General features: G+C 43.2%; 1 protein-coding gene and 1 non-coding gene across 2 annotated transcripts in view; both read left to right on the top strand.

Moving 5' to 3' along the window:
- The window catches only part of ABCA13 (ATP binding cassette subfamily A member 13), a 409,559-nt gene that overhangs the window by 243,737 nt on the left and 148,104 nt on the right, over positions 1 to 17,718 (top strand). Inside the window, exons 46-47 of the mRNA XM_055589635.1 lie at positions 10,780 to 10,869; positions 15,090 to 15,159. Coding sequence (XP_055445610.1) covers positions 10,780 to 10,869; positions 15,090 to 15,159 — 160 coding nt within the window. The remainder of the gene's footprint in view (positions 1 to 10,779; positions 10,870 to 15,089; positions 15,160 to 17,718) is intronic.
- LOC129659761 (U6 spliceosomal RNA) lies at positions 4,686 to 4,792 on the top strand. The gene has a single exon (XR_008718231.1). It is a non-coding gene; the product is annotated as a U6 spliceosomal RNA (small nuclear RNA).

The following is a 17,718-nucleotide window of genomic DNA, read 5'->3' as shown; positions in this document are numbered from 1 at the left end:
GGGTCACAACAAACTGTGGAAAATTCTGAAAGAGATGGGAATAACAGACCACCTGACCTGCCTCTTGAGAAGAAATCTGTCAAGAAGCATCAGTTAGAATCGGACATGGAACAACAACTGGTTCCAAATTGGGAAAGGAGTATGTCAAGGCTGTATATTGTCACCCTGCTTATTTAACTTATATGCAGAGCACATCATGTGAATTGCCAGGCTGGATGAAGCAGTAGCTGGAATCAAGATTGCCGGGTGAAATATATAACCTCAGATACACAGATGAAACCACCCTTATGGCAGAAAGTGAAGAAGAACTAAAGAGCCTCTGGATGAAAGTGAAAGAGGAGAGTGAAAAAGCTGGCTTAAAGCTCAACATTTAAAAAACTAAGATTATGGCATCCAGTCCCATCACTCTATGGCAGATAGATGGGGAAACAATGGAAACAGTGACAGACTTTATTTTTTTGGGCTCCAAAATCACTTGCAGATGGTGACTGCGGCCATGAAATTAAAAGACGCTTGCTCCTTGGAAGAAAAGCTATGACCAGCCTAGACAGCATATTGAAAAGCAGAGACAACTTTGCCAAAAAAGGTCCATCTAGTCAAGGCTATGGTTTTTCTAGTAGTCATGTATGGATGTGAGAGTTAGACTATAAAGAAAGCTGAGTGCTGAAGAATTGATGCTTTTGAATTGTGGTGTTGGAGAAGACTCTTGAGAGTCCTTTAGACTGCAAGGAGATCAAACCAGTCAATCCTAAAGGAAATCAGTCCTAAATATTCACTGGAAGGACTGATGCTGAAGCTACAATACTTTGGCCACCTGATGCAAAGAACTGACTCCTTGGAAGAGACCCTGATGCTGGGAAAGATTGAGGGTAGGAGGAAAAGGGGACAACAGAGGATGAGATGGCTGGATGGCATCACTGACTTGATGAACCATGAGTCTGAGCAAGCTCTGGAAGTTGGTGATGGACAGGGAGGCCTGGTATGCTGCGGTTCATGGGGTCACAAAGAGTTGGACACAACTGAGTGACTGAACTGTTATATCCATAATAAGCTATAACTATTTAACCCTTTAAGTTATAAGCTATACAACCCTGTAACTATGTTGAGCTTTTGAATTACAAAGTATGTTTTTTGAAGCAAGTATTATAAGATACAGGATAGCCTAAATTTAAAAATAAATCATGTGTGTTCCTACTAACCCCATCTACTGCAAACCTGTTGGTGTGTCATCTACCCCTTGTTACATAAAATATTTTTCAATCTAGGCATTTTTACTTTTGGGCTTCCCAGGTGGTGCTAGTGGTAAAGAACTTGCCTCCATTGCAGGAGACACAGGAGACACTGGTTTGATTCCTGGGTCTGGAAGATCCCCTGGAGGAGGAAATGGCAACCCACTCTCCCATTCTTGCCTGGAGAATCCCATGAACAGATGAGCCTGGCAGTCCACAGTCCTTAGTGTTGCAGAGAGTTGGACAAGATGGAAGTTACTTAGCACACATGCATGCATTTTTACTTTTATAATGATGAGCTCACACTGTAACACTGTTCATCATTTGCTTTTCTACTTGATAATGCATTTGTGGATCTATTTTTGTACAGTGGTGCCAGTTCCTTGGACTTGCTGTAGAATGTTGCCTGGAGGGGCCGTAATTTATGTCAACAGTCTCTATTTGGGGGCATGTATAGATTTGTTTATTTATTTAGGTAAGTGTTCCTACTATGGACAGTGGTGTAGGAATACTTTGGATTTATGCAACTGTCCATTTTTTCCATTACCATACATTTCTGTCACAAGTTTTTCCAGGATAGCATCAATAATTTCAGGGAAGATATTACCAAATTATCCCTGGTGGCTCAATGGTAAAGAATTCACCTGCTGGTGCAGGATACATGGGTTCAATCCCTGGACTGGGAGGATCCTCTGGAGGAGGATATTGTAAACCACTCCAGTATTCTTGCCTGGAGAATTCCATGGACAGAGGAGCCTGGTGGGCTGCAGTCCATGGGCTTGCAGAATGGGACACAGCTTAGCCACTCAGCCACCATCACCACCACCACCAGCCACCACCATCCTTACAAATGTGCGCTAACTTACAGTCCCATAACACTTTTGCTTTTTTTATTCAACAATATTTATTATGCATCTGTGTGTGCATGCTCAGTCTCTTCAGTTGTGTCCAACTCTTTGTGACCCCATGGACTGTAACCCAACTGACTCCTCTGTCCACGGAATTCTGCAGGCAGGAACACTGGAGTGGGTACACCTTCCTCCAGGGGATCTTCCAAACCTAGGGATCGAACTTATGTCTCCTGCACTGCAGGCCGAAGCCCTGTTATGCACCTACTGTATGGCAGATACCATTCTTGGTGGTCACACACATGTGAGTAGAACAGGCTAAAGTCCCCAGGTTCCTGGGAGAGGGGAAGCTTGTTTCTCTCAAGTGCTCTCTATTACTTTTGACTCTGTGACTTACTACTGTGTTTCTGTTAGGCAGCTCTTAGGTTTCTCTTAAGACTGAAGGTTCTCAGTTGCTTTGTGGTTATTCTGCGTTTAACTTTGCATGTTGAATAGATCAAGCATCACATACAATTAATCTCCACTCAGTGTTTTTCCCTCTCCTCTGCCCCATCTTAACCTTTTCTTCTCAAGCAGGTGAGCATTTCTCTTCATTGGGCTCATGGCACTGAAATGCTTCCAGTTGGTTGCCAGTACCAATTCAGTTTCTCTGCTGTGTTATTAATTTGGTAATTATGGTTTTTTTGTTTGTTTGTGAGCATTTCTTCCAGCTCTCACAGTATTAATCTTTCATAAAAGTAACACACTCCAAAATTATTTTGAGTCTGAGAATTAGAGATCTTTTAATATTTTCTTCCATTTCTAAGAGTAAGTCTTTCAAATGAGAACAAAGGTATTTCTCATGTTGCATAAATTATGAAACAGAGGAGCCTACATATTCGATGCTCATTTTCTCATATTTACAGATGGGGACCCAACAGAGATTGCATATTTCCCTTCTACTTGTCTTTCAGTTCAGTTCAGTTCAGTCGCTCAGTCGTGTCCGACTCTCTGCAACTCCATGAATCGCAGCACGCCAGGTCTCTCTGTCCATCACTAACTCCTGGAGTTCACTCAGACTCATGTCCATCGAGTTGGTGATGCCATCCAGCCATCTCATCCTCTGTTGTCCCCTTCTCCTCCTGCCCCCAGTCCCTCCCAGCATCAGAGTCTTTTCCAATGAGTCACCTCTTCGCATGAGGTGGCCAAAGTACTGGAGTTTCAGCTTTAGCATCAGTCGTTCCAAAGAAATCCCAGGGCTGATCTCCTTCAGAATGGACTTGTCTTTAATTTCAGACTAAACAGAAAAAAACAACTTTACAGGTTGTTACTTTTTGTTTTAGTAGAGTAGGAGTGTACCTAAATATGGGGGTGGGGAGTGGAACTAAGATCCTGCTGGAGATCATTAATTTTGCTGGAAACGTTCCTTCCTCATCTGAATTCTTGTCTTTTACGTTTGCTGTGGGCCAGGGGAGAGCCTCTGCCTGCTTCAGTGGGCACAGCTGTGCTGCTGAGGGCTCTCCATAGCCCTCACTGCCTGCTCTGGGTCCCGGATGCCCTAGTGGGGTGACCCCATGTCCTGGTTTACTAGAGGTGAGGTCTGGCATCGTGGTGCATAAGTTAATCATTCCCTTTCATGCTCAGAAGTTTGCTCAAAACGCTATGTCTTGGTTTCAGAAAGAAAGCCCTGTGTAGGCGTGTGAGTCTCAGTCACTGTTACTTTATTTATTTAGTTTGGTTCAAGGTGTCTATTCATTCAGTGACTTTTTTTTGTTGTGGTGAAATATGTATGACAAGAAGCATAACCATGTAAACTGGTTCTAGCTGTGTCGACCTTATATTCATTGAGTGTCTTTGCTCTTTGGGTTTCTCTGGCTGCTGGGGCCCTGGGGCCGTGTTTGTTCTGAGATGCTCTGGCGGTGCAGAGGGGCCCAAGCCGTGGCGGTTTCCTCCTCTGCTCCCTCCACACTCCCTGGCTCAGGAGGAGGAAGGTGTCTGCCCTCTCATTCAGCTTTTCCTCTCCTCTTTGGGGCCAAGAGACCAGGGAGGTTGTACTCAGTAGGTCTCTGAGGGCCATCCTCTGGAGGACTAGCCCATTCTCTTCCTTGCCCCAGGTGCTTTGCAGCTGTTCTTCAAATGTCATCCCTGTGCCACCTAGCCCTGAGATAGCTCTGCCTGAGGAAGTGCCCACGGAGCCAAGCATCCCCTGGAGCCGATGCCTGTCCAATCCGGGGCTGACTCGGGGCAGCAGAGCACTGGACAGCAAACAGAGTAGAGAGAGTCATGTGCAGGTCGCTTCCTCCCAGAAGCCCCACGTTTCTTGATTTGGATTGATCGCCAAGAGCTACACCTGGGGACTCTTGTTAACACGAAGACCTTTGGGATGATGTGTAGTAATCCACATTAGCTCAAACAAGCCCCTGGGCCATGCTGCTGCACGTGAAGTTTTGAGATATGCTGACATGGAGATGAAGCAGTGCCCATGTAGGAGATGCCTCAGGAGTCCCAATCTAGCACTATTTCCAGTTCCTGCAGTCTGATAAGGACAGGCTTCTCATGCTTCCAGCAGTGCTCTAAATACAGCTTAGAGTTTGAAGATAACAAAAAAAAGGAGTTAAAGAACAGGCCAGTGCTCGCTTTGGCAGCACATATACTAAAATTGGAACGATACAGAGAAGATTAGCATGGCCCCTGCACAAGGATGACATGCAAATTCGTGAAGCGTTCCATATTTTTAAGAGACTACTATCAACAACTATATGCCAATAAAATGGACAATGTGGAAGAAATGGGCAAATTCTTAGAAAAGTACAACTTTCCAAAACTGGACCAGGAAGAAATAGAAAATCTTAACAGACCCATCACAAGCACGGAAATTGAAACTGTAATCAAAAATCTTCCAACAAACAAAAGCCCAGGTCCAGACAGCTTCACAGCTGAATTCTACCAAAAATTTAGAGAAGAGCTAACACCTATCCTGCTCAAACTCTTCCAGAAAATTGCAGAGGATGGTAAACTTCCAAACTCATTCTATGAGGCCACCATCACCCTAATACTAAAACCTGACAAAGACCCCACAAAAAAAGAAAACTACAGGCCAATATCACTGATGAACATAGATGCAAAAATCCTTAACAAAATTCTAGCAATCAGATCCAACAACACATTAAAAAGATCATACACCATGACCAAGTGGGCTTTATCCCAGGGATGCAAGGATTCTTCAGTATCTGCAAATCAATCAATGTAATACACCACATTAACAAATTGAAAAATAAAAACCATATGATTATCTCAATAGATGCAGAGAAAACCTTTGACAAAATTCAACATCCATTTATGATAAAAACTCTCCAGAAAGCAGGAATAGAAGGAACATCCCTCAACATAATAAAAGCTATATATGACAAACCCACAGCAAACATTATCCTCAATGGTGAAAAATTGAAAGCATTTCCCCTAAAGTCAGGAACAAGACAAGGGTGCCCACTTTCACCATTACTATTCAACATAGTTTTGGAAGTTTTGGCTACAGCAATCAGAGCAGAAAGAGAAATAAAAGGAATCCAAATTGGAAAAGAAGAAGTAAAACTCTCACTATTTGTAGATGACAGGATCCTCTACATTGAACACCCTAAAGACTACCAGAAAATTACTAGAACTAATCAATGATTATAGTAAAGTTGCAGGATATAAAATCAACACCCAGAAATCCCTTGCATTCCTATACACTAATAATGAGAAAACAGAATGAGAAATTAAGGAAACAATTCCATTCACCATTGCAACAGAAAGAATAAAATACTTAGGAATATATCTACCTAAAGAAACTAAAGACCTATATATAGAAAACTATAAAACACTGGTGAAAGAAATCAAAGAGGACACTAATAGATGGAAAAATATACCATGTTCATGGATTGGAAGAATCAATATAGTGAAAATGAGTATACTACCCAAAGCAATTTATAGATTCAATGCAATCCCTATCAAGCTACCAACAGTATTCTTCACAGAGCTAGAACAAATAATTTCACAATTTGTATGGAAATACAAAAAACCTCGAATAGCCAAAGCGATCTTGAGAAAGAAGAATGGAACTGGAGGAATCAACCTACCTGACTTCAGGCTCTACTACAAAGCCACAGTCGTCAAGACAGTATGGTACTGGCACAAAGACAGAAATATAGATCAATGGAACAAAATAGAAAGCCCAGAGATAAGTGCATGCACATATGGACCCCTTATCTTTGACAAAGGAAGCAAGAATATACAATGGATTAAAGACAATCTCTTTAACAAGTGGTGCTGGGAAATCTGGTCAACCACTTGTAAAAGAATGAAACTAGAACACTTTCTAACACCATACAGAAAAATAAACTCAAAATGGATTTAAGATCTCAACGTAAGACCAGAAACTACAAAACTCCTAGAGGAGAACATAGGCAAAACACTCTCTGACATACATCACAGCAGGATCCTCTATGACCCACCTCCCAGAATATTGGAAATAAAAGCAAAAATAAACAAATGGGACCTAATTAACCTTAAAAGCTTCTGTACATCAAAAGAAACTATTAGCAAAGTGAAAAGGCAGCCTTCAGAATGGGAGAAAATAATAGCAAATGAAGCAACTGACAAACAACTAATCTCGAGAATATGCAAGCAACTCCTACAGCTCAACTCCAGAAAAATAAATGACCCAATCAAAAAATGGGCCAAAGAACTAAACAGACATTTCTCCAAAGAAGACATACAGATGGCTAACAAACACATGGAAAGATGCTCAACATCACTCATTATCAGAGAAATGCAAATCAAAACCACTATGAGGTACCATTTCACACCAGTCAGAATGGCTGCGATCCAAAAGTCTACAAGCAATAAATGCTGGAGAGGATGTGGAGAAAAGGGAACCCTCTTACACTGTTGGTGGGAATGCAAACTAGTACAGCCACTATGGAGAACAGTGTGGAGATTCCTTAAAAAACTGGAAATAGAACTGCCTTATGATCCAGCAATCCACTGCTGGGCATACACATTGAGGAAACCAGAAGGGAAAGAGACGCGTGTACCCCAGTGTTCATCGCAGCACTGTTTATAATAGCCAGGGCATGGAAGCAACCTAGATGTCCATCAGAAGATGAATGGATAAGAAAGCTGTGGTACATATACACAATGGAGTATTTACTCAGCCATTAAGAAGAACACATTTGGATCAGTTCTAATGAGGTGGATGAAACTGGAGCCTATTATACAGAGTAAAGTAAGCCAGAAAGAAGAACACCAATACAGTATACTAATGCATATATATGGAATTTAGAAAGATGGTAACAATAACCCTGTATATGAGACAGCAAAATAGACACTTATGTATAGAACAGTCTTATACACTCTGTGGGAGAGGGAGAGGGTGGGTAGATTTGGGAGAATGGCATTGAACCATGTATAATATCATGTATGAAACGAGTTGCCAGTCCAGGTTCAATGCATGATACTGGATGCTTGGGGCTGGTGCACTGGGACAACTCAGAGGGATGGAATGGGGAGGGAGGAGGGTTCAGGATGGGGAACACATGTATACCTGTGGCGGATTCATTTTGATATTTGCCAAAACTAATACAATATTGTAAAGTTTAAAAATAAAATAAAATTAATATCATTAAAAAAAAAATAATAAAGAACAGGCCACAGGCTGATCCCTGGGTAGGGAAAATCCCCTGAATAAGGGCATGGCAACCCACTCTGATATTCTTGCTTGGAGAATCCCATGGTCAGAGGAATCTGGTGGGCTACAGCTCATTGGGTCGCAAAGAGTTGAACATGACTGAAGCGACTTAGCATGCATGCTCAAATAACAGGCATTTGAATTTTATGGCAACATGGATAATGTAAAGCTAGTTTTGTTTTTTTTTAAGTGACCTTTAGACCTAAGCAAAAAAGTGGTAAAAGTAAGCCATAACTTTGAAACTTGCTTTTAGTAATTATCCCTAGTAAACAACTTCGTGGATCAATATTTTTTTCAGGAAAAAAATTTCAAACTTTCATATTTGTTCTTGGATTAATGGGTCAAAAGAGAGCAATTCAGAGTATTTCCACAGATGCCACAAATAATGTTTTCATTTTACGAGCCACATTTCCTTGGAAAATATGTCCCTTTCCTTCTAAAAGTGTTTTCTCATTTGTCAGAAACTTGAAGACTATTTATACAGAGGTCACACTGCCTACTTATGAGATGTAGCTTTGCTGTAAATTTCAGTATCTTTCATCACTGCAGAGTTCTGGCCATGGCTGTAGGGAATCAGATTAGGCCAGTTGTAAACCACCTGGATATTTTAAACTCATGGTTATATTTCATGCTGTGGGGAAGGTGGCGTTTTCCTGCAAATAATTATTCGTTTTGGTTTTGGATGCTGTAGCAGTATTTGCATTCCATCTTAGGTCTGAAAGTAAAGTTGTCCTCAGCAGAAATATATGACTTATTTGGTGTAATGAGTTGTTATTTCTTTTCCATTAAAACTGGTCCTTTCTCAAAGGTAAGAGGTCCAGGAAGATCCAGTTGAGAGAAGTAAGATAACTGGGTGGAGATGAAGGATTAGGTCTTTGATTTCAGCATATCAGCAAGATCACAATTTGTTCACAGATGGCTCAGATATAAAGAATCTGCCTGCAAGGCTGGAGACCCAGGTTCAATCCCTGGGTGGGGAAGATCCCTTGGAGGAGGAAATGGCAATCCACTCCAGTGTTCTTGCCTGGAGAATCCCATGGGCAGAGGAGCCTGGCGGGCTACAGTCCATGGGGTCACAAGGAGTCAGACACGACTGAATGACAGCACGCACGTGCATGGTTGTGATTAATCGTAGTAAGACCAACTCCTAATCAGCCTAATTTAGGCAGGTTTAAAATACTGTTTCCTCTGCATTTTCTCCAGTCAAGATGTTTTGTAAAACTGACGTATAAAATTTACAGTAAAGCTTGTTTCCACATCTCCCCCATACTAGAAGAATAGTGTGTCTTATCTTTGATGTTGTCTTCAATAAGGAGATTCCATCTTGGAGGGCTTGGTTCCCATGGATGCTGCTTGAACTGTTAATTAACTTCTGAGATTCATGCCAGTAAAATAGAGACTATAATTCACTGTGTACTTAAAGCATACCTAGAGCTTCTTATTGGAGAAGGCAATGGCACCCTACTCCAGTACTCTTGCCTGGGAAATCCCATGGATGGAGGAGCCTGGTAGGCTACAGTCCATGAGGGCACTAAGAGTCGGACACGACTGAGCGACTTCACTTTCACTTTCATGCTTTGGAGAAGGAAATGGCAACCCACTCCAGTGTTCTTGCCTGGAAAATCCCATGGATGGAGGAGCCTGGTAGGCTATGGTCCATGAGGTTGCTAAGAGTCGGACACGACTGAGCGACTTCACTTTCACTTTCATGCTTTGGAGAAGGAAATGGCAACCCATTCCAGTGTTCTTGCCTGGAAAATCCCATGGACAGAGGAGCCTGGTAGGCTGCAGTCCATGGGGTTGCTGAGTCGGACACAACTGAGCTACTTCACTTTCACTTTTCACTTTCATGCATTGGAGAAGGAAATGGCAACCCACCAGTATTCTTGCCTGGAGAATCCCAGGGACAGAGGAGCCTGGTGGGCTGCCGTCTGTGGGGTTGCACAGAGTCGGATACAACTGACGCGACTTAGCAGTAGCAGCAGCAGAGCTTCTTATCAAGAAGATATTCAGTATAGTTTACATATTCGTGTCTGACTCTTTGTGACCCTATGGACTGCGGCCTGCCAAGCTCCTGTCCATGGGATTCTCCAGGCAAGAATACTGGAATGGGCTGCCATTTCCTCTTCCAGCAGATCTTCCCCACCGAGGGATCGAACCCACGCCTCCTGTGAGTCCTGCATTGACAGATTCTTTACCACCACCTCCACCCAGAAAGCCTGTATAGAAACACTCAGTCGTGTCTGACTCTTTGAGACCCCATGGACTATACGGTCCATGGCATTCTCTAGGCCAGAATACTGAAGTGGGCGGCCTTTCCCTTCTCCAGCAGATCTTCCCAACCCAAGGATCGAACTTAGGTCTCCTGCATTGCAGGCAGAATCTTTACAGCTGAGCCACAAGGAAAGACCAAGAATACTGGAGTGGGTAGCCTATCCCTTCTCCAGTGGCTCTTCCCAATCCAGGAATTTAACCGGGATCTCCTGCATTGCAGGCAGATTCTTTACCAACTGAGCTATCAGAGAAGCCTGTAGAGAAACACACAGAAGACCAACTATAAGATGTTTTGTTGCTGGGCTATATAGTAGAGCAAATGTTCATAGCAAACCAGAGCTCTGGCATTAAGAGAATGGTTTTATAGACTTGAATATGTTAATATGATGTATTATGCAGCCTTTAAAGTTAATTTTTTAAAAACATGCAGAGATGCTAGAGTTAGTAATATTTAATTTTAAGTGAAAAGATGAGAAAAATGACTCACTTAAGTGCAAATATATAAAAATGGGTTTATCTGTGGTGGTGAAACTGTGCTTTTATCATGCCTCTTCATCCTGGTTGACTTCACCATAAACAAGGTGAATGATGAGCTCTAACTGCACCCCTGGGAACATGTGCCTGCCCCCGTGGGCCTGGGGCTGGCTCTGAGGCAGAACGTCCTGAGAACTCCTGGCCGAGTACTGACCTCCCCCCTTGTCCTTTGTCTCCCCATGAGCAGCAGTGAGAATGATGGCCTGGAGCTCACCCGGATGCTTTTGCGGAAGTTTGGGGATCAGGATCCGCCCTGTGCTGACGTATACCCGGACCTGTAAGTACCTGACACCCTTTGCAGAAGTTCAGGCTTGAGCTGGCAACCCATAGGCTGGCAGGATCTCCTGGCACCTGTTCTCAGTACAGGGAGAGCAGTAGCTGGGTGAGAGGGTGAGGACTGAGCATGCCTGATGCTGGCTGTTGATAAAATGACCTAAGAGAAGCTCCATCATTCTCCCTTCCCTTCCTTGGTAAATACAGGCTTTATATCATTGCAAAATCAATTAGTAAAATCAATAATCAATAGCATTCAGTTAACTTGCTAAAACCTCCAAAGAATACTGTAAAAAGAATAAAGTAACAATTAAATATGAAATAGTTATTATTAATATTTATTATTTACTTTTTAGGGTAAACTTGTACCTATGAAAAGATTAATTGTTTTTTTTTTAAGTCAAGAGACTTAAAAAGTCAATAACATCAGTGTGGGGGTGAATTACTTTGAAAACTTTTTTTCTAAGATTTGAAAATGATATTAATACTATAGAGATGCGACCTTGATAAAGCATGCCTTTCTTCATAAGCAGTCTTCTCTCTCACTTTGCTTGACTGTTATTTATTGAGGATCTACTCTAAATATAGTGCTGTTGTAGAAACCAGGATTGATGGAGGACTTAGGAGTTTACAAATGGGGAAGTGATAAAAAACCATAATGATGTATTAAGTACTGAAGTGTATGTTTTTCAGTAATAATACTAAAATCCAGACAATAATGCCATATCGGTGCATGTTTTCCTAATTTGTGATGACTCGTCTTGTGCATTATTGATGTTGGTAATGAACATGAGACTGAATAACTATTACTGGTCTCAGTAAGGAAGAATTAATAGAAAGTTAATCACGTTGTTTCACTTTAGTCTTCTCTTGAAAAAGGAAGTAATTAATTTAACTAAATAAAAGCTTCCATGGTGATGCTTTTATTTCCCTTCTGTCTAAAGAAACATGCAGGATGTAAAAACTGTCTACCTTTGAGAAATTGAAATATAATCTGGGGCCCTGCAGGGTTTAGTCTGGGCCCAACCTGGCAACAAAGAAGAAAGAACAGTTGGCAGAAAAGAAAAAGATATTTATCTGGCCTTTCTAGAGGAGGGAAAAGGTAGAATCAGTGCTAAGACAGGAGACCATGTTCCAAATTCTCTTCAGACGTCAGTTTTACCCTCACGAACTGTTGCCAGGAGTCAGTGGCCCCCAGGCCCTCCTGCCTCACCCCCTGCCCCCGAGCTCTGCCCCTGCCCCACAGCCTGCAGATCCTCACTGTTCCCTCCTCAGCCTTTCCTCCGACTTCCTGGGTCTGCTTCTGCTTCTTGTCCCTTAACTCCTTCCTAACTGTTAACCATTTCTATGCTTTTCCTTGGTCAGCATGACCAAAAGCTGGAGGAGGGCGCTATACAAGGAGGCGCTTTGCATACTTACATCAGTAATAATTTCTGTCCACGTCTCACAGTTAAGTCTTATTTACCGAAATCTCAGGTTGAAACAAAAGGTTTTATTTAAAACAAATAATTTTCCTTCTATAAACGTAAAACAGTATTGAATTCAGTGTCTACATTTTCCATTGTGGGCAGACTTTAGCCATCATTTGATTATGAATTAGCAGACACATTTTAAGACAGTAGACGAGATTCTGTGTATTGACTGTTTTTCTGCTCAGACTCTGAGCTTCTGCTGAGGGAGCATATTGAACCCCCAACTTTACCTCTTCTCAGGCAGAAAAGTGAAGAAAGTGATAGTCGTTCAGTCATGTCCAACTGTTTGTGACCTGATGGATTGCAGCTCACCAGGCTCCTCTGTCAATGGAATATTGGAGAGTGTTGCCATTCCCTTCTCCAGGGGATCTTCCCAACTCAGGGATTGAACCCAGGGCTCCTGAATTGCAAGCAGATTCTTTACCATCTGAACCAAGGCAGAAGGCAGTAAAAGTCCCCAGAAAGAACTATTGTGGTATAAATGTGCAATGAACTCTCTGTTTTCCTATTGTAGTAGATGATGCCTAATTTAAATTTTAGAAGCAGATGGGTAGATTTCAACACTGAGGTTAACGTCACAAGGCTTGTGTCTGGTGAACCTCCAGCCATGGTGTCCCTACTATAGCTCAAGTAAAACACTTTCCCCACTGGTTCTAGATAGTGTTCTGTATAGAACAGAAGGGCAGTGAGCAAATCTTCTATTGCACGTTCAGACGCAGGTGGGAAGATGGGTCAGGTTGGTTTCCATGGTTGGACAGCAGCAGCACAAGCAGTCATCCTCAAGGTTCCATACTCCCAGGCTCACGAGGCCAGGTCCTCACTCCTGGCATCACTGCGACAGCTTCCAGGCTGCAGAGGACCTGGGGCAATGGAAGGTGAGGTCAGGAATCTAAAGCACACCCAGAATGCACATATCGAGCACCCAGGAAAACTGGGGGAGACCCAGATTCTGGGTGGGGCCACAAGAGCCTACATCCCAGCTCTGCTGAAGACGCTCTTGAGAGATGTGGGCATGACTCGCCTCCCTCTGCTCTTTTAGCATCACTGTGCTCCCATGTCTCGCAAGACAGCAAGTGTCACCTCAGACCACAGGGTGTCCCCGTGCCGAGACTTTTGTTCCTTCAGGCAAGTTTGTGTCAGAACCTTCCCTCTTGAGAGTAGGTCCTGAGAACCTCTCTCTGGCACTGAGATGCAAAGTGCACGTCTGAATGTTGAAAACTGCAGGCAGGCGGGCCTGCATCAAGGAGACCCACTCAGTCCAGCCTTGCCAGATGCGATGGACAGAGGGACCATGTCAGACACCCCCTTGGGATGACATCACTGCTCATGTGTCCTGTGAAGCCTGGCTGGTGTTCCACACACAACCCTGGGGTCCTGATGTTGGAGGGATGCGAATAAGTCTGATCCTACATCTCCCATCTCCTGCGCCCTCTGCAAGCACAGCTTCCCAGGACTTCCTGGAGGCTGGGAGGCTCCCACATCTAGAACCTGCTAAATGCTGTTGCTGGTCCCTGTGCAGCAAGGTGCATCTCTTTACTGTCTAAACTGGAAGCTAAGAGAAAAACCAGTGGAGGATTTGGAAGAGACAACGAGGACATTTTGAAGAAATGCATTATGTTGTAAATACTTGCTAACAGTCATCGAAGACCAGCAGTGGAAGCAAGGAAAGCTGCAAACTTCAGGAATGTAAATGGAGTCATTTTTTTCCAAATGATTATCAGATACAGCAAGCAGTCTGATTAAGCACATCACTGCCTTGGCTACTGTCTTCCTGTCACTTTCAAGGCTCAAAACAGGAGTCTCCATGGGTTGGTTGACCGAGAAAGTCATACCAGGGAAGCCTTGAAGTGATTTTTGATATTTCAGAAATTTACATGGAAATTGTATTTTGCTGACCTGGTTAATAGAAATGGCAGGTTTCCTTTCATTGGCTTGGACGTTTTTCACCTTGATGTTCTAACACTAGAGCCACACCGCCTGGAGCAAAGAGCGAGGGCTTGGAGCACATGAGACTGTCTTCCAAAGGGTGATGTCGGGTGAGCCCCTGACCTTTGAGAACCCCAGCCCTTCTTCCCAGAAGTGAGGTTGCAGATGTCTGTGGTGAAAACATCTAGCCAGGTGCCTGTAGTTCAGTGAAGGTTAATTTCTTCCTTTCTCTCCCAATTTGTGGGTAAATAACAATTATTAGTACTAAAGCAGATTTTGATTTGTAAACATTGCTGAAAAAAATCAAAACAAGAGGACTAACAAGGAGAACAGTGATAGGGAGCTTTGGAATACAGAGGTTCTGAAACTCTGCAGTAAGTTGGTTTCATAGCAATTTCTGTGGCACCACCGTTCTTCATAACAGAAATTTAATACTGGTCGCTTTTCTTTAAATGATGATCAGTTATGATGTCACACGATGAAAAGGAGTTAGCAACTTCCTGTGTTTAGGAGTTGCTGTGCTGAAGGTACCTGGTTTGGCCACCAGGAGCCCTGGGGTCCATGACAGCCCCCCGGGAGCCTCAGTGGCACATTCAGTGCACGAACAGAGAGCATCATTTAATATAATGGAAATAATGTGATTGTAATAAAGCATTGTCATCAGATTAACAGCTCAAGCTGTGAAAACAAATGTGAGCACTCTGCCTTCTGCATCACGGGGAGACGATGCTCTCATGAGCTGTGCTCCGGTCTGGGGGACGCTGTCATGGAGACGCAGCAGCTCTGTGATCTGAGTATCATCCCACCTTCTCCTTCGTTTTATCAGGGAGAATTCTTCCTGCTGGCACACCGACCCCTCCTCTCACTGGGGCATCCAAGAGTCCTGTGGCTGCCTGGTAGGTTACCTCAGTGTTTTTGATTTTTTAAAAGCCTAAACTTCAAGGAACAGAAGTGAGTTCACCTATTCTCCCAATTCACCCAACCCTCCCCTTCCCCTGCCTCCCCTTCCACGTGTCCATTCTGTATGTCTGCGTCTCTATTCCTGCCCAGAAGATGAGTTCATCTGGACCATTTGTCTAGATTCCATATATATGCATTAATATATGATATTTGCTGTTCTGTCTCTGACCTACTTCACTCTGTATGACAGACTCTAGGTCCATCCACATCTCTGCAGAAGTCCGATTCTGTTCCTTTTTATGGCTGACACTACTGTGTGTATATACATATGTGTGGGTATACACACACACACACACACACACACACACACACACACACATCTTCCTTCTCTGTGGATCTGTTGACGTTTAGATCGCTTCCCTTGGTGCTCTGTGATGAGCCAGGTGGGTGGGATGAGGGGGATGGTGGGGGGGGGTGGGGGAGGTCCACGAGAGTGGGAACACACATAGAGCTGATTCCCTTCCTCGTTCAGCAGAGACTAACACAGCATTGTAAAGGATTTATACTCCAATTAAAAAAAGAATGAGTTCACTCCCATCTGAAAAATCTTTGTTTTCGGTAACTACATGAACTTTCAGACTAAATGACTCTTAGGTTTCCTTGATTGGATGCTTCTTGGAAAGGTGTCATGATGTGGTTTCCAGGGTGACCCTCCCATTCATTTTCCACTGGTCGCGATCAGCGACAGTCCAACAATGGAGCTAGAATTGCACTTCAGGGGGGAAATTTCCCAGAATTTCAAGGCAGGGTGACCTCAGGTTTCTTGTATTTTTATTTGAGTTTTGAAAGCTGGATGTTAAAAACTAAGACATCACGTGGCTCTTCTAACTATGGCTGAGCAATCCAATGGCACACAGAAGTAGGTTCCCCTGTTAGAGAGGCGCGCTGTCCAGTCTGTTGAGAAGAATGGAGTGAAATTTATGTGGAAAACTGGTTGGAACTCATCTCAAAGGAAATCTCAAGAGGCAGTTAGTAAAGGGCACAGGTCTGTTGGCTAAAATCAAGAAACAGATATGGCTATCCTAATTTACAGGAAAAAAATAAGACAAACAAAAATCTTAATTTAAATTGAGTTTTAAGAAAATGACCATGTGAGCATGTTTATAAGTCTTTTCTGTTTAGTGGTCCACAGGGTGTGTGTTAGTTGCTGAGTTGGTTCTGACTCTTTGCGACCTTATGGATGGTAGCCTCTGTCCATGGAATTCTTCAGGCAAGAATACTGGAGTGGGTTGCCAATCCCTTCTTCAGGAGATCTTCCCAACCCAGGGATTGAACCCATGTCTCCTGCATTGCAGGCAGATTCTTTACCATCTGAGCCACCATGGAAGCCCTCCTAATAGTGTAGTGACTTTCGAAAGGCTTCCTTTCGATGCACCCGGTCTCCTTTCTTCTTTTAGAGCAAATGTCTGGACTCAGGTGAGGCAGTCACATAGCACTGTGGATATAGGTAGGGCCCACCAGAGACCACTGATGGATGCCGCATGCCACCCTTATGGCCTGGGCCATTGGTGATTCTATTTGCTGCTCCTTTGTGGTGACCAGCTGTTCTGCTCAAGTTCTTTATGGACCCAGTGATTTGTTTCTTCCCCATCTTGTTTATTCCATTAACTCAGGAATCCTATAAGTTTTCACTCCATGCTCTGATTCTTTGGCCTTGATTCACTCATTCTGTTAGACTGGTACTTTTTATTACAAGCTCCCTGAAATTTATTGGAATTAGATTGGGTGTCAGTATCAGACAAATGAATGAACAAGTACCAGAATGGTTGATGTTGAATTCGCTCGAATTCACATGAACTGCGAGATCTCAGAAATACGTGTGCAAGGAGAAAAGCAATTCCTGTGAAAAAACTCCATAGCCAAGGGAGCTTCAGAAATGTCAGAGAAAGCCCCATGTAACAGGTCTCTTTGCCATAGTTCCTGCAAGATGCTCAAATCACAAGGAGTGGGAAAGAGGCAGCTTTTAATTTATCTGACTAAAGAATCCTTGTTTGTGTGTGTGTGTGTGTGTGTGGTGCCTAGGTACCTTGGCAGAATCTTCCAGAAATGCTAGGCTAGTCTACTCGTTAGGAGCCAGAGGCCCTTGGGAGAGAGGGAGTCAGGTGGTCCCTGCCGGGCAAATATTTCCAGGTTCCAAGCCTCTGAGTGGCTTCAGAAGAGGAGTTTGGTCTCTGTTTCAGGCATTTAGAGAAGAAACACAGTCTTTTGAATTTTCTTGGTTATCGTCCTCTGACTCTCTTGGTGGTTCAGCAAATGCAAGATGACCCCAGTGAAAACATATTTTCCCTTTTGAGTTCTTACCCATCTGCCCAACTTATATAGAGAAAAGGATTGAAAGTTCCCCAGTGCAACTAGGGGCAAAGATTGCAGTGGAATTCTGGTATAATTCTCAAATGTAGGTGACTCTCTTAAGAGAGACATGAGGAATCAGAACATATAAAAGGCCATCGATGAGTCACTGAAAAAGTGAGAGCTGGGAAGAGTCACATTTGCTT

This window comes from Bubalus kerabau, chromosome 8, assembly GCF_029407905.1.
Source record: "Bubalus kerabau isolate K-KA32 ecotype Philippines breed swamp buffalo chromosome 8, PCC_UOA_SB_1v2, whole genome shotgun sequence".
NCBI classification, from domain to species: Eukaryota; Metazoa; Chordata; class Mammalia; order Artiodactyla; family Bovidae; genus Bubalus; species Bubalus kerabau.
Note: the sequence above shows the minus strand (reverse complement) of the source record. Positions and strands in the feature narration are given on the sequence as shown.